General features: G+C 48.6%; 1 protein-coding gene across 1 annotated transcript in view; it reads right to left on the minus strand.

Annotated features, from left to right (window-relative positions):
- NOS1 (nitric oxide synthase 1) overlaps positions 1–25,588 on the minus strand; it is a 105,510-nt gene that overhangs the window by 70,602 nt on the left and 9,320 nt on the right. Inside the window, exon 2 of the mRNA XM_031670011.2 lies at positions 10,479–11,643. Within this exon, the coding sequence (XP_031525871.2) occupies positions 10,479–11,200 (722 nt within the window). The 5' untranslated portion in view covers positions 11,201–11,643. The remainder of the gene's footprint in view (positions 1–10,478; positions 11,644–25,588) is intronic.

Here is a 25,588-nt window from a genome sequence, read left to right on the forward strand (position 1 = left end):
ACCACCACTGCCATCGCCGCCACCACCACCAGGACCACCACTGGCATCATCATCACCACCATCACCACCACAAGCATCGTTCTCATGATCATCACCCTTGTCATCATCCAATGTCTCCTTATGAGCAAAACCATCATTATCACCATAGTCATCATTGCCATCCCCAGCCACACCAGTGTTATCATCACCCTCATTATCACCAACATCATTCTCATCATCACCTTTGTTGCATCATAATCTTCACTGCCATCACTACCCTCTTCCAACATCACCATCATCAGCATCTTCATTACCACCATCGTAATCCTCACAACCATCATCAGATGATGAAGCTGAGGCTCAGAGAGGTTAAATCACCAGCCTAAGTCTCACAGCCAGGGAGGATGGAGCTGGGATTCAAACCCAGGCTTGTTCCTGACTCTAGAGTCTGACCTCTTAACCAGGAAGCTTTCCTGGCTCTCTGCCTGTGAAGTCTGATAGGTTCAGGACGAGGCCATCTCAGCTCGGTTCCAGAGGTTGACCACCCTCTGAGAGGGAGAGAAGTCATGGCTGAGATGGGACTGACTCTGCACCCAAATCCAGATCTCCCGACCAGCCCTGCCTCACCCTGTTCTCCTGCCCTTCTGCTTCCTTAACAACCTGCCTCTGTGTAACCCTCCCATCCAGTTTCACTCTATGGCATCCGTCTGTCCCCTAGCTGTGGGTAATGCGACTTGCCCTGTGGTCTATCTCTGTTTGGGCCCCAGGCACTGAGGCTGGTCTCATCTTGCCTTCTGTTCTATGTTCCCAGCTTTGGGGGACTCCTGGTCTTGGTTCCATAATTTCCCCTAATTCCCAATCTGCTGCTGACAGTCATTTGGGATGAATCAGAAGCCAGGGTCTAAGCTCTGAGCGCAATGGGGCCCCTCCAGCTGCCACACGGGGACCAACCAGAAACTCCACCTTGCTTTGTTTCAGTGTCCTGGTGGCCCATGTGGAAGCCACGTCTGCTCATCCTGCTTGAAGAGGTCTGCAGTCGTTAGAGGGAACATTCTGTTTTACCCTTTTTAAAATGTCACCAAAAACACACCGGGAGTGGTTCTTGATTACAGACATGTCCCGAGTCAATGGTTTACCTACACGGTGATAAACAACGAAATTGTCTGTTGAGACGGCTGCTCTAAATGTCACTTAGCTCCCTCTAAGCTGTAAAACTCCTGCTTCTAGGCTATCACATGATCATAAGTGGGGATTCAGCAGAGAAGAGAGGAGGTTAGTATTGTTTGAGTGTCAGTGATACCCCAGGTGCTAGCACAGAAGTTGCTTCATTGACTCTCGACAGACACTAAAAGCTCTATTTTACAGATGCAAAAACTGAGCCCAGAGAGGGTATGTATCTCCCAAGGTCTCAGAGTAAGCAGAGGGGAGAGCTGGGATTTGAATCTAGGTCTGACTGATGCTCGGCCCAGATCTTTCCTTTTTTTAAACAGAGACAGGAAAAATGAATCAGGATGCTTACTCTAAGCCAGAGGCTAAAGAGCAAGGAATCCAACATCTCTCGCTGAATGAGGCCAGTTTACAAAAATTACAGGGTACAATTACCTAGGCAACTGAAATGGCTCACATGGCTTGTCTTGTGTGTATCTGCAGGGAGAGTTGCTTTTTCACCATCCTTTTCTTTAGGTTTTTTTTGTTGTTGTTTTTTTAAGCCTTCAACACCCTTGTTTAAATAATACATTTGAAGTGTTTTGTCGACCCAGACTTATTTAAGAGTCTGTGATGAAAAGGAGAAGAACATTTTTCATGAGACCATGGGGAATATCCGTTAGCATCCAACGTGGAGCTATTTTGCTTCTATGCACCCAGGGACAAAATCAGTGGCTTGAGATAGACTCTTAACCCCCGACAAGTCTGTCAGTGGTAAGTAGGTCTGAAGGAAAGATGTGGTTTATTGTCACGAATTTGCTCAGCCTGGGATGTATCGGCTTGATGGGTTCATATGGGTGGTGTAGCATGCTGGTGAAGAACACAGGCTGTGGATTGGGTGGGGCTGGGTTCAACTCTCAGCTTTGCTGGTTATAAGCTGCATGACTTTGGATATTTTGGATACTTGACCTTTCTGATTCTCAGTAAATTCATCTCTCAAATAGGGTTAATAATCATACCCAGTCCACGAGGTTGCTGCAATGGTTAAATGAGGTAAAGCTGACAATCCTTAACCTGTGGCGCCTGCTATTGATTTTATTGGTAATTTGTTTGTGGGCTGATCAGACAGAAACAGAGGAAGGAAAACGCTACTTCTTTAAAAACAGTCAAGCTTGTTCTAAGCCAGCATGTTCTGGTAGAACTTTCTGCATCAGTGGGAACATTCTCATCCATTATCCTCAGCCCTGATCTCCACTCTCCCTTCTTCGTAAGAAGCACACAGTGTCCACTGTTACATTTATGCCTGACTTCTCCAAGTTGTCCTTCCATCTTCCCTCTGCTGAGAGCGAACTCCTACTCACCCTTCAAGGCCCACTTCACACGCCACCTCTCTTGGGGGTTAAGTAAGGCCATGCTTGTAAAATGCCTAGTTCACAGTCAGCACTAACTCAACATGAGCTATGTTTATCTTTATTTACAACTAAGGAAACTGAAGCCTAGAGAGATGAGGTAACTTGTCAAGGTCACACCACCAGTGAGAAGTGGAGGAAGCTTGGAAATAAAGCATCACCTTCTCACCGTCCTCCTAGCTGAGAATCACTGAGAACAGGGCTTATGGGGGAGGGGCAGCCATTTGACTGGGCCTCACCCTCGTGGAGAACCCCAAATTGAGTTATCAAATGTCCCCCCAGATGAGGTGGAAGTGGTGAATGTATTTATCCATAAATGTAATTTTGGTAACTCTGATCTATCATTTCTTCATTTACATAAATGCACTGGGAGCCCACAGATGGAGGTGGATGGGGTCTGGCTTGCCTTCTGAGAAGCCTGGATGGTGACTCTCCTTTGCCAGTACTCTTGAGTCTTGGCCCTGCCCAGCTGCCTGAGGGGGTCTCAGTTTAGATCAGGATTTCTCAGCCTGGAACTATTGGTGTTTGGGGTGAGACAATTCTTTGTGGTAGGGAGCTGTCCTGCGCACTGTAGGATGTTTATTCCAGCTGCATCCCTGGTCTCTATCCACTGGGTACCAGGAGCATGCCCCGCCACCCCCACCACCAGCTGTGACAACTGAAAGTGTCTCTGATGCTCCCTTGGGGAGGGGGAAACATGTTCCTCCCCATTAAGAAGCATGGCTGAGCTGCAGCTGAGGATCCTCTCATGCCTCCCACCCATTACCCCTCTCATGCCTCCCACCCATTACCCCTAATCCTTGCTCTATGCTCACCCAAGGGTCTGTGAGGATTTATTCACCAGTTGTCCTTTGTTCCCAGATGGGACTGAGGAACCCGCCTTCACTAAGTGGCTCCCACATCCTCTCAGCATCCTTACCCCTCTAGAAAGACCATCCTCCGGTGGACTTGGCCTTCTGGTGGACCAGCCATGAGGGCAGCGCCATCATATGGTCATGTCTGGTGGTTCCCAGATTTCAGGGCACATCAGAATTAACCAAGAGGCTTGTTAAAATTCCTCTGAGCTCACACTCTTGGAGAGTCTAAAATAGTGGATCTAGCTGGGAAGCCTGGAACGTGCATTGCCAAAAGCACCCCTTGTCGCCCAAGGACAGCCTTGAAGACCCATTTCTCTGGGAGGGCTCTGAGCTAGACTTGACAGTGAACAGCAATGTCCCCTCCTGCTGAGAAATGTCACCCTCCCCTAGCTCTTCTGCTCCCCCTTACTTACCCCCCATAAGACCAGGTGTGTAGCGCTACCTCCCACCTGCTGAGCATTTTCTCTGCTTTCTGGCAAGGACTAAACCTAAGCCCTTTCCTTCCACTTCACTAGCCGGACCATCATACTCAAGCCAAGAGTCAGTCTAGCATCTCCAAGCCTTCTGAGGACCTTGGCCAGATCCTTCCAACTGAGGCCCCCTGGGAGCCGGGGCCCACTGATCTCTCAAGCAGCAGGGATGGAGGTCCTGGGCCTGACTCCACAGGGAGTTTACATGTCTGTTGGTCGGTGACCACTAACCAACCCCGAGGACCCAGGAAGGGGAGCAGGTGGGCCAGGCCTGTGTGCCCTGGAGGTGGGGGCCGCCTGCTCCCGCCCGGCCAGGCAAGGAGGCCGCCGAGGAGCAGCTGGTCCTGGCAGGAAGCCCTGCCCGCGTCTCCCGGCAGACAGCACACTCTCTCCGACCCTCCTCCTTGCCCTCCACACTCCAACAGCCTTTGGTTTCTGCCTCTGCCTGGTTGCGGATGCTGGGGCCTGAGTTGGCAGGAAGACTTGGGGGCTGTGGAAGTAGGTCTGGGGTCTCTGTGCAGCTTTTCTGCAAGATTTCATCACGCTGGAGCGGGGGAAGGTCTCGATAAAGAGAAAAGTACACTCTTAAGAGCAGGAATTCTACCACGAATGCTGTAGCGGAGAAGTGAGGCTCAGGAACGATCATGAAGCTCCCTCCTGTACTACAAAAGCTGGGCAGGATTCTTGAACTCATGTCTATGGTGGGACAGCTGATGGCCCCTGCCCACGTGTCTGACCTCACTGCCTGCCTCTCTCCCACTCACTACACTTAAGCCCCACTGGCCTTCTTTCAGCAACTTGAACATTCCAACCTCGTTCCTGCCTCAGGGTCTTTGCTCCTACCATAGCCTCTGCCAGGATCATGCTTCCCTAGATTTCACACAGTTCATACCTTCTGGCCTCAGTGTAAACATTGCCTCTTCAGAGAGGCCTTCCCTGACCTTTCGATCTAACGTGCTACCCAACCCCAAGCCACTCTTCTCCAAATCACTGTATTATTTCCTTCATCATCATTTCCTTCCGCATCATTATCTCAAATGATTGCATGTGTCTGTTTATTATTCGTGTCTTGTCTGCTCTATGACTGCAGAACGACGGAGGTTCGTCAGTGGATTCCCAGCTCTGAGGACAGTATCGGAGGCAGAACAGATGCTTGGTAACTACGCATTGACTAAAAGACGGTGGGGAGCCCTCTGGTTACCTGCAATTTGAGGTGGGTGGGCTGGCTTAGCTGTTTCCCATAAAGAGAGGCTGGGTGCCCGCTGGACGAGGTGGTGAGGACATAGATAGGAAGAGGGCACAGCACAAGAGTGTAACTGCTATAAATAGGAACTTTCTCCCCGACCCCAGGACAGGATGGGCTGGGGAAGCCACTCGTGTTCGAATGGTCAGAGTGAGAATGAAAATCTGCACCGAGAGTCAGTGTGACGGCCAAGTTATCGGAGTCAATTCCTTAGGTGAAAAATGCCACCAGGGTGATTCAGAGCTACGAGGCACGCCAAGTACAGCCCAGGTGGCGATTCTCTTAACTCAGACAGTCCTGGAATCAATGCCATCGTTACTTGGTCTGAGGTCAGTTCCCCAGGGGGTTGTCGTTAGTTGATGGCAACCTCAGAGCCTCCGTTTCCCTTTAAGACTGAGAAAATATTCTGACGTCCTCAGAAATTTGACGCTTAGTGGCCAAGGGCACTGTGGCCAACAGTGCAATCTACAAAGTCAGCAGAGGGCAAGAGCATGGGTTTAGCGTCAAGTTTTGGCTTTGCCCCTTGCTGGCTGTGTGACCTGGTACAAGTGACTGCACCTCTCTGAGCCTTGGTTTCAGTATCAGGAATGCAGGGTGCTATGAGAAGGAAGTGAATTATCTGATGTAAAGGCCTTAGCCTGGGGCCAGGCCAACCTGGTATGCTCAGCAGAGGCTGATTTGCATGATGATGATGAAACTCAGGCTTGATACAGATGGAGGAACCCTCCCCCAATTAAGCTGATTCTCTAGGGTTGAAACTGACTTCCGTTCCTCCAGCCACATTCTCTTGTCTGGTATCTCTTCAACTCTAGACATTTACCATGAGATTTCTAGGTAGAGCCAAGATAGAACCCTGTGGCCAGTGCTGTGTGACCTTGGGCAAGTTGCTTCACCTCTCTGAGCTTTAGTTTCTTCATCTATAACCAGGGGCTAAAGCCACAGATCCTACTCAGGGAGCTGAACTCACGCAAGCTCTGAAGAGGTGACTTGTGAAGTTACACTCATAAGTAACCGAGTGCCCTGCAAGTGGATGAGAAGTTATCAGAGCGCAGGGCGAGGTTAACCGGCTAGTCCAGATGGATGCTGGACCGGGGACCTTGGCCTCTTTAGAACCCTCCTTCAGGGCAGCAAGCTGAGCAACCTGGATATCCTCTGACATGCAGCATTTTAAAGTGACCGTTCCCAAGTGCACAAGGTCCCGAATTCACCGCCTTCCTCCCTGACACTCCCTCACCTGCTGCCACCGCCTGCCAGGGCCACCTCCCGCGGGGGAATGGAGAGATGAGTCTGTGTTTAAAGTCAGCATCACTTCTCCCCCCAAATAACAGGAGAGAAAGCAGCACCCCGAACAACAGGACTAGGGGTGCCCTGTGAGGGAAAGGGACTAGGACGGAGCAGGGGAATAAGTCCACGTCCAAGTGGAAAGAAGGATGGCAGGAAGAAAATGAGGCCAAGAGAGCAGAAGAGTCAAGGTTGCTGCTGAGAACCAGTGATGGACCCAGAAGCCACTGACGCCGAGTTCGTGGGGCTCTGGGCCTGGTAGGCAGCTGGCCTCATTGTCACCCAGCATCCAGGATGCCAGTTCCGACCTCACCCCCAAAAGCAGCCTGGCTGGCGAGGCCCCTGGGAGGATGAGTCATTTCCAGGCAGCCCTGTGGTCCAGGGGGCTTGAATCCTCCCAGGCCAGCAGCCCTGAAGAATACCCTGTCCCTGGGCTTCCATTTCCTGACTTGGGACACTGATTCATCATGAGACACTTACTCTTTCAGCCCCAAGCAGACAGTCTGGCAATTTGTGGGGGTGCTTTGGTGGTTATTAACGATGGTGACCAGTACTCCCGGCATCACAGTGGGAGGGAGGTGGCATTGGTGGTGGGGGGCATCCTACAACACCAGGGACAAACCCACTCAAGGAAGATGGGTCCTGACTGCTGGCAAACTTTGGACATCCACGTAGATTAAGAAAAAAAAAAAGCTTAAATTTCTCAGTCAAGATCTTGGTTCGGACTTAACGTACAAATTTGCCTTTAAGTGATAACTGAATTTGCCATGCATGCAACTATTGGGTAAATCAAAGAAAGATAGGACATCGTTTTATCAGGAATCATTCATTCGCCATCTCAGAAAATCACATCACCAAGGCGACGCTGCAGGTGGCATTTGAGTTGCCAACACAACACACCTGTGTCAATCTGCATCTGATGCCGTGGCGTCTGCAGCCATTCTCCGTTTAGGCGAAAACATCTGACATTCCAGGGGGGCCGTGCCTGGGCACTGATATATTAAATTACAGGCTCTTTTATTATAAATTAATTTTATGCTCTATCTCCTTTATTTTATAATTAGGGCATTATGTTGATGTTAAAAAATGTGAAATGTGGGTAGGTTACATGATCCATGAAAGAGCTCATCAGTAAAGGGGGAATTTAAAAATTTTTGTTTGAAAAATGGGGGTGGGGAGCTTTGGGTCCAGTCACCGGGCTGGGGGAACATGAGCTCTGATCCAACATAACCCATCCTGAGAACCACTCACCTCAGTGGGTCTCCCAGAGGCATGGACCTGCCCCAGGTCACTTTCTCCCGAACTGTACCTCCACCAAAGCAGATTTTTTCCTCCTGCTTTTGGTCAAATAATTATACCACGTGCGAGACTGAAGCGGGGTCCCTGGAGGGAGGGCCCTGAGGGACGAAGGCAGCTGAGAGCTCAGATGTAGCTTCTTGAGTTGGGAAAAAAGGTCTGTGGGAGCAGGGCCCCATGTCAGACCGGCTTGTCCCACCCTCTTCCTCCGGGAAACAAAGGCTCCTTCCCCAAGATGAGGTTTGGAGAGGCCCCCTCTGGGCCTGGCCACCAAGAGGGCTTCCGTTAACATTCCTTACACTTGCCGATCTCATCCCAGCCTGGTGGCCTGTCCCCAGCCCTTATGTCCTGGACTGTCGGCTGGGAGAGGGAGTCCCATTGGCCCCTCAGGTGGAGGGCCCAGCTCCCAGCTCCCAGCAATGGGAGGGACTTCTCCGTACCACACACCAGAGTCAGACTCCTGGGGCTGGGGTGGGTTTCTGAAATAGAGCCCCCAGGAATTCTGCAGCGCACACCCCATGCCCGGCCCATGCCCAGCTGATAATCAGAACCAAGTGCATAGGTCATGAGATACAGGGCTCAGCTGCCGCACCAGGTAAGGGGCCCCGTTCAGGGTCTCACTGCCCCTCTTGGGAGAGGCGGTGCTGGGGATGAGGGAGGCACGGATCGGATTACGAGGAAGAGGTTGTGCCCAGGAGCGTCTGAGGATGGGCACTTCCAATGTCTTCTGGAAAACAAGACCCGTGATAGATTCCAGATTCTACAGCTGTTTTAGAATTTTAAGTCCTCGGAGTGAGACCGGGGCGGGGGGGGGTGGTTAGTGTGTGCCCAGAAGCTATCTCAAAGCTAATCATGCCATCTCCACTGGGTGTGCCACTACAGAGACCCCTGGGGGGTGGCAGCTCCCCCGAGTCTGCGGCAGGTGGGGTCCTGTGCTAGTCATGGGAGAATCAGGCTCCAGGTCTCTGCTACCAGGAGAGCCCCAAGGATGGATCCTGGCCCCCAGCTTTGGAAACGGACATCAGGGCACCGGGGGACCCCAGCCATCTGCCCCACCAAAAACGTCACACCCTGTCCTGTGTATGGGGCCCAAGACTCACCATCTCCCACGGAGACAGGACCAAAGGTGTGGGGGAGACTCCAGAGTGTCCGCAGGGAATTTGCTGAAGCAGGAAGGGCAGGGGCTGGAAGGGCAGCAGGTGACCTGTCTCCCCTCTGCCCTGGGACTTCTGACAGAGCCTCCACCTTCCTACTTGGGGTCTGGCTGGGACTGGGTCAGTTTTTGCCCAGGTATCAGAAGCTGGAAAAGCCCCAGGATGTAATGGTGGGCCGTGGTGGGCTGCCACCACTGGGGGGGCTGCCCCACCAGGAAGGAGGACTTGATCCCGTGCAGTTCCTCAAACACGGCTGGCACACTGGCACCTCAGGACCTTGGCACCTGCCCTTCCCGCTGCCTGGAACGCCCCTCCTCCATGAAGCCCCAGGGCTCCCTCTAGCCCTTCCCTCCGGGTCTTCCAGTGTCGCCTTCCTAGGGAGACCTGCCAACTTCCTATCTGCAATGTCACCCTCCTCAGTACTTCCCAACCCCTCCCCAGTTCTATTTACTATTATTTACTTAGCACATATGACTAGCAGTCTATGTAGTTTACATCTGTGTCTTCCCCACTGCACTGTAAGCCCCCCAAGGTCAGGGGCTTTGTCTGTCTCATTCACTCATAGGATCAGAGGACCCGTCTTTTCCATTCACTGCTCTGCCCTGAGGTGCCCAGAACAGTGTCCGGCACAAGGTAGGTCCTCAGCGAACATTAGTTAAATGAATAAATGCAGGGGTCTGGGAAGCAACTTTAACCCAGGCGCCCAAGAGACTTCCTGGTGACCTCTAAATGCTCTTGGGACACTCGAGGGTCCTTGAGGAGGGGGCTGGGAAGTCTTGGGTCTGGATTTCTGGGGGGCTCAGACCTGAGTCCCTCTCTGTGGATAAGAAGGGTCTGCCTGGTGGCACCGCGGGCTGAAAGGTCAGTGCCAGACCTATGATGGGAGCGGAAGGCAGAGAGAAACGCCCCTCTGTCTCCCATCTCCTGGCCCACTGTTCCCTGACCCCCTGGCCTAGCTGCTGATTTCTCCCCAAGCAAAGAGCTAGAATCACGGACTGCGCTGCCAGCTCTCCTTCCCCGGAGAATCAGAAGATTCCAATCTGGCAAATACAGAGGGGCTGGTCCCCAGTTCTTCAAGTTTGAGCCCCGGTTCCCATATAATCTGAGCAAGTCCAGCATTTTGGGGAGTGGGGGCCAATTCTCTGCTTTGACTCCATTTCCTCCCTTTAGAAGCTTCCCAGGCCTGGACTGGCCGTCACCAGGAGACAGATAGCTTGGTCTAAGGGTCCCCAGCACTCAGCTCTTCCCATCTCTCCCCACAGCCTCGGCATCCACCCGCACCTGAGTCTGCTGTGCACACTAGCCTCTCAGTCTCCGGGTGACCTCGGGGAATGCCCCCCCTCTCCGAACCTCAGTCTTCCTACTGTGAGATGTGGATTACAAAAATACCCACCCTGTGGGGTTGCTGGAAGATGTGACCTTGGCTACCATCATCATGAGCTCTGGGTTTGGCTGGGAGAGAGACGCGTGGGACGTTACGCCCATCCCACACTTGCAAAGGCAATTTTCAGGGAAAGAGACAAGGGTGCTTGAGTGGATGCACCTGTGCAGACGTCTGGGCCAGCTCCAGTTGGCTGCTGGGCTGTGAGATTGAATTGCAACACACCCTTGCATACAACACACACACGCACCTGTGGGCTTACCTGTCCACCTGGACTCCTGCATCCTTTGTCTCCGCCTTGGCAGGTCCCCCTCCGTTGATCCCTTTGCCCCCATTGGTGAGAAGATTCAGCACAGGCTCTATTTCTTTGAGCAGTTTATTGTCCTCGCTACCCTGGAGGGCGACCCCGGGACTTTTCTTAGCAGGGTCCTGGCCCAGGGGCCTGGGAGCCAGGCCGTTAGCGTGGGAGAGTGAGCCGGCTTCCTGCCCAATGTCTGGCACGTGCTGTGGCCCATTGCCAGGACCCGTGGCCCCGTCCACTGCCAGTGGCTGCTCTTTGCTGGCTGATGATGGGTGGGACAGATCAACGGCTGCGGTGGGAGCACCCAGGGGCCGTGTCACCCGGATGGTCTTGGGGGTCCCGTCCCCGGTGAAGGTGGTCTCCAGGTGCGTGGTGAAGCCCTCGGGGCCCCTCAGAATGAGGACCACGTGGGTCTCAGAGGCAATTCCCCGGAGCACCTCCAGGGCGCTGTCATAGCTCAGGTCCACCAAGGGCTGGCCGTTGACCGCGAGAATGATGTCCCCAGCCTGGATGAGGCCGCTCTGCTCTGCGGCACCCCCTCGGATCAGGTCGGAGACGATCACAGGCGGTTTGCTGACCCTCTCTTTCACCAGGAACCCCAGGCCCCCTACCTTGCGCTTGAAGAGGCGGACAGAAATGACGTTGGGTTGGATCTGCTGAACACTGAACATGTGATTCTCCATGGTGTCTAGTGTCCAGGGGTCTGAAGATCTCAAAATACGTCAAGCTGAGACGATTTCCCCAGGAGGAGCCAGGCTTCAGGCTGTGCTGAGAGAAGGAGCCAGGGGCCGAAGCTGCAGGGCCGAGGGGAGTCTGGAGAGGGAGCTGCTGTTGGGTCTTGGTCTTCTCTGCCTTTGACGTCAACTCCGCATCATTCACTCATTGCTCTTGGGCTGTCGGTGGCATGATTTCCTGCGTCTGCCTCCTTCCTTGTTCTCTAAGGAAACGACGGTTGATCAAGCAGACGTCAGGGGAAGCGGTGGGACGTGTCCCTAAGCAACGGGTCAGGCAGACAGTGGAGGAGAAGTGTCTGGTGGATGTGTCTAGAGGTGACGCATGCTAGCATGGACTATCCTCCGGGCATCACTAGCCCATTAGATGCAGATCCAGTCTGGGGCCTCCTGAGCTGAAGAGAAGGAACAAGGGAGGGAATGAAAAGACTTAAAAAGGAGAGATGGATGTGGAGTGCCCAGAACCACCTTTAAAACTAAGATGGGAAATGCAGGCAACCTAGAAGCCTAGCCGTAAGATGCTCTGGAGTTTTGAAGCCAACCTAAAAACGAACTCCTTCTTCCTCAAGGGGGATACCTTCCTAGGTAGCTGCGTATTGCCTGGTTTCAGTGCCACGATCAAAGCCCTGTGAGACCGAGGGTCTCCTGGGGGAAGCCACTGACAGCCCCAGAAATCAAATGGCAAGAGTCATAAGACCTCTCTTATCTCTTTCCCACTGCAAGAAGCCACCATTCCAACTTTTCACCCAGCCTTTGACTCTCTGCATTTTGCAACACTTTCCATCCTCAGGTCAGGAGCTCAGCCGACAAAGATCTCCAGGTTCTCCCTTCCAGTTGCTCCCAAAGCCCCCACAACAAACTTACCAGACAGGGAACGATGCCCGCTTCCACCGACCAGGGATGTCAACTGGCCTTTAGGACCATTTTTGTAACTATCAACTTATTCCAGCTTCAAAAGGATAGACTTGGCCCCATTCCAAACCACTATAAACCAAAGCTGGCATAATAAATACCAAAGACATGGGTCCACATAGAACGTGGGAGGACATCTGGGTACCAAAGACTATTTGAGACCCTAACAGAGAAAAATTAGGAAGTGTGGACTGGATACCCCTAGGGTTAGATAAAACACAGTAGGTGCTCAATGAATATTTGTTGAATGAAAAAGAAACAGCCCCTTGAGGGGAGGGTACAGCTCAGTGGTAGAGCACATGCTTAGCATGCACGAGGTCCTGGGTTCAATTCCCAGTGCATTCATTAGAAAAAGAGTAAGAAAAATAAAACGGAAAAAGCCCCAAAGACTAACATAGCGAACACTTGTTGACATGTCTGTTCTTAATGTGTGTTATTTTTCCTCCTTTGATCCTCACAGTAACCCTTCAACAGACAAGGAGACCAAAGCTCGGGGAGGTTCAGTGACTTGTCCAAGGTCACGTAGAGAACGATGATGGATGGAGGATTTGAACTCAAATCAGCTCCACTCTTAAGCCTGAGTTTTAAAATTTATACTCTAGTTTTTAAAAATTTATAATCAAGTTATTTTTGCGAATGCCACCAGCTCCTCCAGGCTGGGAGAAATGGGGTATGGCTGGGGTACCAAAGGCCAACAGGGAGGCCAACTGGGGATGCTGTGGCCCTGGTGAGGTGTGTGCAATTGTGATGCGTCTGCAGCAGGCAGCTGTGTGTGTGTTTTCTGTGTCTGGGTTGGGGCAGGTGTTCTGTGGGCTGTGGGCAGCAGAGAATGCCTCCCATCTCTTTCCTATCCCCCAGCTCGAGCCTCAGTTTCCTCTCCACCCTGGCATCTCTTGCTGCTGGCATCCTCGACTCCTTAGCACAAGGAGGGAGCCCCCATCTGCCACTACTAACAAAGTGACACTCCCTTGTTTCCTTTTTAGCGACTTCCGGGGGTCACCCCAGGGCTGAGGCAGCTGATAAACTCCTGCTTCCTCTGAGCACAGGAGGTGCGTGCAGATAACCCCGAGAAGGAGATGCTACCTCCTGGATCCCTTTCGCGGGGTGGAGGGGCGGGCGGGTGGTTAGCAAGTTCAGCCTCTCCCTTTTGCAGCTTGCGTTATGTAAGTCCGCCAGCCCCTCTGTGTGGGTGAGGGAATCTTGAATACCCAGACCCAGCCCGGGCTGCCTTCTCCATCTGGCGTCGCTGTGTGTGTGTTTCTGTGTATTCATGCATCGCCCTCGTGCTGTGTCATTTCTCTGCTGTGTGTGTGAGCGTGTGTGGCCCGTGTGTTGACAGGCTGAGTGTCTTTCAGCATCTTGCTGCTGGGGTTCTGGCTGGCAAAGAAAACCATCCAGAACCACTATGTCCTTCCACACGGGGGAGGATTGGTCCACCCCATCCACCTCTGCCTTGCTTCCTTCACTCTCCTGGAGCCCCATTTCTCCCGGGTACCAAATCCAGGATGTTCGTTGTTTAGATAGAGGCAGGGACCTCCAGATCTCCCTTGAGTGTCCAAGTTTGGCATTGGGCTCCGTTCTTTAATTAAAGAAGGAGCCTGAAAGTGAGCTCTTGGGGAGGAGGGGCCCCCAAGCTCTCTTCTTCCACACCCTGGCTTGGGCCAGAATTTACTAAAGGACAGAGCCAGGGCTTGGCTTCAGAATAAAGAAAGCAAGCAACCCACGAACATCCCCGACCACTCCCAGCTCTTCCTCTTTCTCTCAGCTGCTGTCTAAATCAGAGAGGGCTGTTGGCTGGTGCTTGGGAAATGGAAATGCTGTTGCTCAGACTTTGGCCTTAGAAAGGCAACTTGATCTTTGGAAGGAACTGGGAAGAGGCAGGGCTTGGGAGAGGGAGAGATATTCAGTGTCTGCGGAGAGCGGGAGAGCGCGGGAGGGCGGGTGGGTGTGGGGGAACAAGCTCTCCATCTAAGCAATTCGAACCCTCACCAGGGTCAACCCTAATCTTAATAACAATCCCTCAATACTATGCCTCTCTCCCCAAAGCACAGCTTCATCTGCTGCCATAGTTTCATCCATACCCCGACGGGGATCAGGTTCGGTATCTCACTTATCTTGCTTTGTGAATGTTCTGCGTCCAGGAGCCCCCTCAACCCTGGAGCACCTGGGATGGCTGGCCACCCTTCTGCCACAGGGAAGACTTTTCAAGGCCCTCTCTTGCTCTATTTGTGTGTTTCTGGGTGAGTTCTTTACCTTCTCTGAACCGCAGCTTCCTCATCTGTAAAATGGGCTCATCAGGTAATTACTCCCTCCCTGGGTAACTGGGAGGATTAAATAAAGCAGTAAGTGCAAGGGTTTCAGCAACATCAGAGTCAAACGCTCAGAAGAAGTGGCTGCCTGTTACTGTTACATAAGATGTAAGGATTCGGACTTCCTGGCTTTTAATTCAGGGCACTTTCTCCTCCATCCCAGTCTGTGCAAAGGTACGCCAAGGGCCACCTAGAAGGGGGCCCTTTGCTTGAAATCACACAGAGGAATCTCATGCCGGTCATGGTACAAGGCACTGAATACAGGGAGACGGGTGCTGGGTAGCGTATCCTGCCAACCCAGCCTCTGCCCTTTGAATCTGCGATTTTAAACAAATCACGTGTGTGTGCATGCCGGCGCACATACCATGGAAACAATACTTGGCCCCAGGCCTCACTGGAGTAGTTCCGTGGCTTCGGGTGTATTTATTTCATTTACCTTGCTGCGAGGAAATTTGCGGCTGACTTTCCGGGGATGACTGCCAGGGAGAGGGAGGGAGCCGAAATAGGCCAGCGTCTGCTACTACCATCTTGCTGTGTGACCTTGGGCACGCTTCTCCCCACCCTGGGCCCACGTCTGCACCAGAGGAATGGTGAGAACAGCTTCTAGCGATTGTTTACTGTGTGCTAAGCGTGGCGCTGAGCCCTCGGCATGGGCGGCTTAATTTCATCCTGACAGTGACGGTATGAAGCAAGTGTTGTTTTTATCCTCACCTTACAGAAGTTCAAGGTGACTGAGGGTCAGAGAAGGAAAGGGAGAGGGTAGCCCTGGCTCTAAGCGAGTGGTTCTGGGCACTCACCAGGGTCAATCTCAATTCTAGTAACAATCCCATGAGGACGATGCCTTCCCCTCCAAGCATATCTTCATTGGCTGCCACACTTTTCACCCTCACCCTGACCCAGGTCACGTTTGATTGTCTCCATTTTATAGATGTGGAAATTAAGCTACAACAGGGAGGCCCACTTGTCCTGGCTTGCCCAGGGCTTCCCATTTTTAGCACTTAAAGTCCGTGAACCTTAGGATGAAGAGGAGCCGTTAAAATCCAAAAGACTGTCCAGCTTTCCGACTCAAAAATAAGGAAACAAGATGCTGCGAGAAGAAAGGAGGGGTGGGGTGTTCATTTGATATGGATCAGCAACAGCTGGGCAGTCTGGACCTATCTGTTTAACAGGGCAGCCACTAGCCACGTGTGGCCACTGAACCCCTGAAATGTGCCTGGTTCCATTGAGATGTGACGTAACAGTGAAACACACATGGGGTCTCAAAGACTAGGAGGAGTAAAAGAACATCAAATATCTTCATAATTTCCCAATATTGACTACATGTTGAAAGGGTAATGTTTGGGGTCTATTGGGTTAGGCAAAATTATTATGAAAATTAATTTCACCTGTTGCTTTTGATGCTTTGGAATGTTACTATGCAGTTAAAAATCACAGATGTGCTCACACTGTATTGCCACTGGGCAGTGGAGGTCTAGTGTCTGACCTCCTGGCCCCTGGACCTGAGCTCCTCCCTGAACCCCACTGAGCATCTGCTGGTAAGTTAACCAGGCAGTGTGATGAGTGTGGAGGTGGGGGAGACAGAAAACCAACCTAGAACCATGTGAAGAGAGAGGCAGTAGCAGAACGTCCCCTAGGCTCACAGTCCAGGATCCAACATCTTGCTGTCTGAACGGCGTCTGAAATCTAACCCATCTGTGCAATGAATGTTTCATTTTTAAAAATGAGGCAGATCGCTATTTCCAGGTAGGGAATGAGCTCCAAGATATACCATTAGGTGAAAAAAGAAAGATGCAGATGGATACATTCTGCACACGTAAATGTAGAGAATATTCTGGAAGGAACGGGTACCACCGGCTGCATCTTAGGAGGAAAATGTGAAGTCAGTAGTAGGAGGGAGACAGACTTTGCACTGACTACTTTTTTTCCTTCTCTTTGAATATCATATAAATTATTATTTTTCAAATCATGTGCATTACCAGTGAACTGTGTATTACCATTGAACATTAAAAACACACACGCACACACCCAGCCTGTGAACTCCTGGCTGTTTTCAGCTCAAACACCCACAAAATCTCCAATGAAGTCACAACTCTCTTTCCCATCTCTCTCCAACCTCATTTTAAAACAAATCCCAAATCCTCCATGTCTTAACAACAAAATACCGCCACCCCCAACACATACAAAAGACTAAAACCGTAAACTAACTGTGCTCTTAAAAAAAAAAAAAAGATGGAAAACAACAAAACACAGCAAAACAACCAACTTCCTTTCATCACCCGAACTGCTAATTTGCAGTCTTTCCCCAGAGAGAACACCGCCCGGGAATCAAACTGACGTGCTTTCTCCCACGCTGGCAAGTCACAGCTACAAACCCGCCAACCTCCGTGAGCCGGGGGGTACGCTGGCATCGTGTGTCAAAGTTGGGGATCCCAGAGACACGGGAGCCCTGGTGCGGGGGGGGGGGTCTCCCCAGCCACGTAATTCCCCCAGTGTCACACCTACAGTTTGTAAGCGATGATGTTAATCTTCCCAGATCTAAGGCCCACACCTCCGGGGCAGGAACAACTGCCATTTACAGTTAGGAGTGCAAGGATGAAGGACTGCTTAGCGGCTGACGGTACACCCTGCTGTGAGGCTTTGGGAAACCCACACTCTCTTCTGTTACCTCTTTGAATGGCAGTTTGACAATATCTACATCAAGAATTGCAAATACACACATCTTTGGCCTGGCAATTCAATTGGTAGGAACTTCTCCTGCAGATAAACTGAAAGGAACAGCCTTACACACACACAGACTCTTATACTTGCAGGATTGTTCAGAATATCAAGAGACTGGGAAAAATCTGAGTACCCATTAACAGGGAACTGTTACATAAACTGTGACACATCCACGTGATGGAATACAGGGCAGGTGTTAAATTGGGGGGATTAGATCTACAAGGACCAACGAGAATGATCTTAAAGACACACTGCTAAATTTAAAAAGCAAGATGGAGCATACCGATATATAAATATATTTACATGTTCACTCTATATATTCATCCGTATTTCCATATAAGCTTGGAGACGCACTGAATCGCTCTGGAAAAGCACCCAGCACACATTGCCAACAATGGCTGCTTCTGAGAAAGGGGGCTGGGAAGCTAGTTGGATGGGAAAAGGAAGCTGGCTTTCTAGTGTATATTCTTTCATACTGTTTATTTATGTATTTATCACTATGTTTTTGTATCACCTTTAAAAAAAAAGATCAAAGTCTTTGAATTCAGACTATCTTGGATTTGAACCCTAGCTTCTCCACTTGGCTTTGTGATGGAGGGCAAGTTACCTAACCTCTCTGAGTCATATTTTCTGCATCTAAAAAATGGGATGATAACAGGGCCTGTGTTGAGGATGGAAAGAGATGAGTTAATATTTTCTGAGTTCTTACAATGCTGTACCCAATGGCACCCACTACTATTACTAATAATGATAATGCAAGTGTCCATTATACTGCTGGCTGGCTGTAGCGTCAGATGGACATATGTGTTGCTTAAAGTACTTTGTGCTGAAGGACCAGGTAAAATCTGTGGACACACCAAAAGAGCAGGATTCGGTGTGTTGGGACATGAAACTCAAGAGAAGCAGCCAGAAACGCGGGCCCTGGAACCTGGTGATGAGTCACCACCACTGGAGTGGGGTGTGGGTATCACTGGCCCAATCCGTCATCAGGAGAGAGCTACAGGGCTGTTGTCCCCGTGTGGGGCTAGATCTGGGGAATTATGAAAACTTCGCTTCATCTTCATTGTGCAAAGCTCATTTTTATGAGCTAGTTTAGTCAGCTGTACAGCACTGTACCCATCAAACAGACAGAAAATTCCAGGGTTTGGGGCTTAGGTTCTTAAATCCCTTCCATCCATGAACCCTTCAGTGGCATAAAATTCCTCATAAATGTACCTCTGCCCTCATCGTTGCTGTACTCGCCCCATCACCGGAAGTGTCATGTGGGGGTGGAAGGCATGCGCATTGGAGCTGGAAAGACAATAGTCTGTGACCCACCTCTATCACCTATAAACCTCAGGTTCCTCATCTGTAAAATGGGAGCAATAAATTACATGGGATAAATAAATGGGAAAACATTTGATGGGATAATCCATGTAATGCCATGTGGCACTTCTATTACTTTTAGAGTCACTTTAGACCTCAAGGAAAATGAAGTATTTCAGCCCAGATTTTATGGGACCATAAACATGGCCAAGAGGATGGCCTCATTACTATAAAAAGGAAACATATTACCAGTGGTCTCTGAAACATTGAAGAATCATTACAAGAAGATGGCCCATATTTTCTACCCCCAATAAATCTCATCCTCTTTTATTTTCTTTTTCTTCCTCCCCTTCTTTTCTCTCCTTCTTTTCCTCTCTTCCCCCCCACCTCTTTTTTTTTCATTCATATCATCTAGTCATTCACCAGCTCTTACATAGCTCCCAACTGGGTCAGTGAGGAGGCTGGCACTGGGAATGAAAGACAGACCAGACAGACAAGACATACAGCATCCCTGCCCCCAGATCTCACAAACCAGGGGTGAAGCAGGGAGTAGAGAGAGATATTAATGACAAGTACAGCAAGTAGAACAAAATGGACATACAAGGTGCCAACAGAAGCACTGACAGGACACTTAACATAGTCTGAGTAGTGGTGGTCAGGGAAGGCTTCCTGGAGGAAGAGTCAGGATACAGAGTTGGCCAGATGAAGGGATGGGTGGTGAGAGCAAGGGGTGGAGGAGAGAAGGCACTGAGGTGGGAGGGAACAGATTTGAGGCACTGGACAAAGTCCACTATGGTTGGAGAAGGTCAGTATCTTACAAAGCTGAAGAGAGCTTCAGGATCAAGCAGGTCTCTTGAGAGCCAACTTAAAGATTTTGGACCTTATTCTTATAGCAATGGTAAACACTGGAGGGATTTGAGAAGTTCTGTGGTTGGATTTAGATTTTATAAAGATGCTGGATGGACAATGGATGGGAAAAGCGAGGCTGGCTATGGGGAGCCCTGTTAGGAGACTGCTGCAGGAGAGCAATGAGAGATGATGATGGTTAGGATTAGAATAGTGGGAGGAAGGAGGAAAGTGAGTAGATTTAAGAGATATTTAGAAGGTTGAGTCAGCAAGATCTGGACTGATTGGATGCAGGGGGTTAGGGAGAGAGAGGTGTCCAGGAAGACTTTCCAGCTTCTGGCTTCTGCAAATAGGCAAAACATTATGGGTGGAAAAAAGGGATAAGAATGAATGAAACTCATTTGATAGAATTGTCCTTCTTGAGTAGTAATAAATAATTTAACTGTGGTTTAGTATTTTTCAAGAGTCAACATTTCCTGATGCCATTACTTCCATAATTCTGAGAATTAAGGGGGAATACAGCAAATAGACTTGATTTGGCTCATTCCCCAGTTGTGCCATTTCTCAGGCATTTGATCTTGGGAAAGTCATTTTTCACATTTTGAAGTCAATTTCCTTTTGTGAAATTGAAAAGGTAATAACAACTATTTCCAAGGTTTTTTTGTGAAGATTAAATAAGACGGATGCTGGAAAGAGCACCTTGTAAACTGTAAATGTCAACTGCAACGGCAATGTCAAGTCTTTATTTTCAGGAGGACATCAAGTATAGTATTCTCCAACTTGCAGCTCCCTGGTACCTGGAGACTCAACCAAGTTTCTCCTGGTGCCTGGCATCCTTGGGGGCCTAAGGTGCAGGGAAGCTGGGTCAGCAGGACTGCAAAGGGTGCTCGTGAAAGGAAAAGGAAGTAAGAATGATTATCTTAAGGGAGCAGTGATAATATCTGCTCCCTTAACTGGAAAAGTTCCTTGTAAATAGATCATAGCATCCACATAGACTTGAATCAATTACAGATGAATTTCAGCAAAGGGAGAACACATTAAATGGAAAACACAAACTACAGTGGCAGGAATAACTCGCATGTGTCAGATACATCAGTAATAACAATAAATGTAAGTGGGTTAAACTTATGTAAAAGATCAAGACTCTCAGATTGGCTAAGTGCATTTGCAGTTACCCTGTATCAGCATGGATGTAGGGACAAGCTCCAAGGACAGGAGGGAAAATGGTTCACCAAGGGAGATATGAGCTTGGTGTACATCTGCTGGCCACTTAACTCTAAGGCAGCATAGGTCTGCTTTGATTTGAAAGATATAATTGACTCTCTTCTTACAGAGTCATCTGTTAGCACCTAGTAAACACAGAATATTTACTGAATAAATAATCAGCTATCAAAGCAATATTGCTTATTAAATTTTTATTAATTAGCTTAAAATGTATGGAATTAGCAGTTTTGCAAATGATCAAATTCACCTATTTCCTATAGTTCATTTTGAACATTTTTATATATAAGGACTTTATTGAAGTACTTAATTTTGTTCTTGCAACAACCACACGAAAGGTATATTATTCTCACTCTATAGATGTTGAAACTGAGGCTCACAGATGTTAATTAAGTCACAGAAGTTTATCCAGCTAGTGTCAATGGTGGGGATTCAAACCAAGCGTGCCTGAATTCAAAATTTTTGCTTTAAAAAAAAAACCTCAATTAAACTCTTTGATTAGCCACAGGAATTTTCAGTCTCAGATTTTTTTTAAGCAATCATATCACCTACAAATAATGACAACTCAAAGTCTTTGCTTTTATCACTTTCCAGGTACTACTGTGTACCTTAATTTCAGCTGGCCTGACCACCACCGATTAATTTTAGTAATTGGAAGTCAAAAGGGACTCTCAGGGTTTTTTACATCACTGGTTCATTATATGGAGTCTATGGGCCTCCTACAGGGCTCAGGAATCCCTGAAAATCCTGGAATTGTGTGCAAAACTTCTGTGACTACATGCATATGTGTATTTATATGGGGAGAAGGTCCACAGCAGTAATACAATTTTCTAAGTACTCCTTGACCTTGACTGGAGTAACCTCACACTTTACAGATGAGGAGTTTGAGGCTCCTAGATGGGGAAGAACTTGCCGAAAGTGCTTAGAGACAGAGTCCAAACTAGGATTCAGGAAGTACTCGAAGACAGAGGTCATGGTTCCCTGGTTTGCTGTTGCACTCCCAGTGCATGGCAAGGTGCTCAGCACATAGCAGATTCTCGATAAATCAGTCCCCATCTCCAAGTCTACAGCTACTGAATAAAATAGCCCAGATGGGAGGTGGGAAGAGGGAGTGGTGGCGATTGTAGGGAGCTGAAGAGCCCACGCCACGTCTACAGGACCATTCCAGCTGGGGAGTGCCACGCAGGAAGGCAGGGCTGGCGTCAGCTTACTTCCTATGTGCTGCAGAGAGGTGATAACATAGCCCATCACAAATGAACGAAGGAATGAATGAGACTTCACATACTTGTGTAACAATGCTTCGACTCAGAAAAAGGAGGGCTGAGGAGGGGGCAGGTCTCAATGTAGTTTGTAACGTCACCAATGATGGACATGGTCTAAAACCTTGCTACGTGAGGTGTGGTCCATGGACCACAGGCATCGCCTGTGAGCTGGTTAGAAATGCAGACTCTCAGGCCCATCCCAGACCTGTGAATCAGATTCTGCATTTTAAGAAGACCCCTCAGGTGATTGGTGTGTACATTATAGTTTAAGAAACACTGGTCCAGTTTGCTCCTAAATGCCTGAGCTACATTTTTGCAGTCGAATGAAGCTGCAACCAGAATACCTCAATCTAGGGAGTGTGGTAATATGAAGTTGAACCACGTACAATTGCAGATATTCAACTATTTTGTGACCTACAAAAATGGCACTTTCAAATGAAATTTCAATTTCCACCCAAACTATAAACTGTTCTGCACAAAACTGTCTGCTGCAGACTTAGGGTATCATTTGCTTCAGAAACGCTCTGGCCAGATCTTGCAAACAACAGCCCACAGGCATGCAGATGAGTTTCACACCTTTTTTTTTCCCCCCCAAACTGGTTACCACCATTTAAAAACTGCAAGTTTCATATGAAACATCAATTTCTGACTTTCTTGGATCATTGGAAGGAGCTTTCCTACTCCTGAATGTCAGTAAACAGCTGGAGCAGGAGGGGATGCCCCCTTTACGTAGGGCATCAGCTCTCCAGGGTTCCCCAGCCCCCAGACAGCCCCCTCACTCATTCATTTCTTGCCAGGACCCTGCAGGTATTTATTTGACTATGGGGCCCCTGCTAGGTAATGCGTTTTGAAGGGCAACAAGGAAGGTCACCTTTAGAAGCTGCTCAATGAAGGGAAAGATGTGCTCAGTGATTCGGGTCCTGTCACATGTGCTCCCAGTAGGTTCAGGGCTTGGATGGGATGCCCACCTTCCTGAGAGCTCTCTGCATCGGTCCAGCCCGTGTCCTCTGGCCGCTGCTCCCCCTGCCCTCATTCCCCATGGGTTAAACCTACTAAGAATGGTGCAGCGTTTCACACGATACCCATCCTTAACTCCGTATTTCCTTCTTCTCCTACTGTGGTGTGTTTACAAAAACCCTTCTCGAAGCGACAACTTTCTCTCTCAACGGAGCTTTTTCTTTTGATGTCAAGCCACCCTGTGCCTACTCATTCCAACAAAAACTGAATGGAAACCAGCCTCCTTCCTTCTTTCGGAGGGAACACACAGTCCCGGATGCCTTACATTTTCCTTAGTGATGCTACTAGGGAAACTGAACTGGCAGGGTCTTTACCTCCTGTTGCACCAGTGTACCTGGTGACATCCCTTCCTCGGCACTGAGTGACACACTCCCACCTGATTCAGCCTTACCGGACAGAGCTCTGCAAATTTCCCCCTGAAATAAAATCCCAGAAAGAAAGAGAATGCCATCATGATAAATAGCATCGAAGCTGACATCACTGAGGTGGGAAGGAAGGCTTATGGGGGAACGTCATGGTTAAGGCTGTAGGTGCAGGGTTCAAATCCTGACTCTGCCAGTGACTGAGTGTGGTTTCGGGCAGAATGTTTAGCATCTCAGCACCTCTATTTCTTCACCTATAAAATGGCAAATATAAATAATGTCTACTTTGAGGGCTCTTGTGAGGATTCCATGAAAGAATCTCATGCTTCCCCCACTGGTCTTGCCGCCTTCATATCTTTGTGCCAAACCTCTGTCTCACCTATGGAATTACTTATTTACTATTTTTCCTTCAACTTGACTCATTTTTTCCCCTTAAATACACACTACAGCCTCATCCAAAGGAATAACACCCATGAAATCATGGTACGAAGGTGCCAGCTACATTTTTCTATTATCAAAACAAATATTTAATGAGCAAATTTGAAAAACAGATAGCACCTTGCTCCAATCATGAGAAAACACTGAACCAGCTCCAACTGAGGGACATTCTAGAAGGTGATGGCCAGTAATCTTCAAACATGTCACATGCATGAGAGGCCAGGAGACACTCATATACGGTCACAGGTCAGAGGAAACTAAAGAAAAATAAGCACTAAAAGTGGTGTGGGAGCCTGGATGAGGCCCTGGAACAGAAAATGGTCATTAGTGGAAAAGTGATGAATTTCAAATAAGATCTGTTGTTTAATGAATAATCTTATTCCACGGTCAATTTCCTGTTCTTGATCATCGTATTATGACTGTGTATGATGACAACGTGAGAGGATGCTGCATAAGGGATAAAAAAGGAAAATCATTGTCCTATTTCACAACTTATCTGTAAGTCTAAAATTACTTCAAAATAAAAGGTTCTAAAAAGTGGGTAACAGTGCTCATTCAAAAGTCCATGAACAATAAATGCTGGAGAGGGTGTGGAGAAAAGGGAATCCTCCTACACTGTTGGTGGGAATGTAGTTTGGTGTAGCTGTTATGGAAAACAGTATGAAGATTCCTCAAAAAACTAAAAACAGACTTACCCTCTGATCCAGCAATATCACTCCTGGGCATATATCCAGAGGGAACTCTAATGCAAAAAGATACATGCACCCCAGGGTCATAGCAGCACTACATACAGTAGCCAAGACATGGAAGCAACCTATATGTCCATTGACAGATGAATGGATAAAGAAGCTGTGGTATAATAAACAATGGAATACTACTCTGCCATAAAAAAGAATAAAAGAATGCCATTTGCAGCAACATGGATGAACCTAGAGATTGTCATTCTAAGTGAAGTAAGCCAGAAAGAGAAAGAAAAATACCATAGGATATCACTCATATGTGGAACCTAAAAAAAAAAAAGAATAAAGAACTCTATGAACTCATCTACAAAACAGAAACAGACTCTCAGACATAGTAAACAATCTTATGGCTACCAGGGAAAAGGGGTGGGAGGGGATACATTTGGGAGTTTGAGATTTACAAATGTTAGCCATTATATATAAAAACAGATTTTAAAAAGTTTCTTCTGTATAGCACAGGGAACTACGTTCAATATCTTGTAATAACTTTTAATGGAAAAAATATGAAAACAAATATATGCATGTATATGCATGACTGGGACATAGTGCTGTACACCAGAGATTGACATATTATAACTGACTGTACTTCAATTTAAAAAAAAAAAGGAAAAAGGAAAAAAAAAGTGGGTAACAGTGAAACAGTCTCCCTCTTTTGCTTCCCCTCTTCAGTGCCTGGCAACTCATTTGCCTTTTGTCTCACGGATTTGCCTGTTCCAGGCATTTCTATAAATGGAATCCCACAATAGGTGGCCATTTGTGACTGGCTTCTTCCACTCAGCATGATGTTTTCGAGGTTCACCCACGTTGTAGCAGGTATCTGTGCTTCATTCCTTTCTACAGTTGAATAATGTTCCATTGTATGGCGAGACCACATTTTGTTTATCCATTCATCCATTGATGGACATTGGGGTGGTTTCTACCTTTTGACTGTTGTGAACAATGCTGCTATGAACCCTGTGTTGAAGTTTTTGTTCAAACACTATTTTCAGTTCTTAATGGGTACAGAGTTCCCTCCTGGGATGATGAAATGTTCTGGAACCGGATAGAGGTGATGGTTGTAAAATACTGTGAATATACTGAGTGCCATTCAACCGTACACTTTAAAACGATACATTTTATCTCAATAAAAAGAATGGATACCACTACTGGAGTATCTACCACATCTTGGGAAACCTGTGCTTATGTGAGCCCAGCACTTAGCACAGTACCT

The sequence above is a fragment of the Vicugna pacos genome, chromosome 32 (genome assembly GCF_048564905.1).
Source record: "Vicugna pacos chromosome 32, VicPac4, whole genome shotgun sequence".
NCBI classification, from domain to species: Eukaryota; Metazoa; Chordata; class Mammalia; order Artiodactyla; family Camelidae; genus Vicugna; species Vicugna pacos.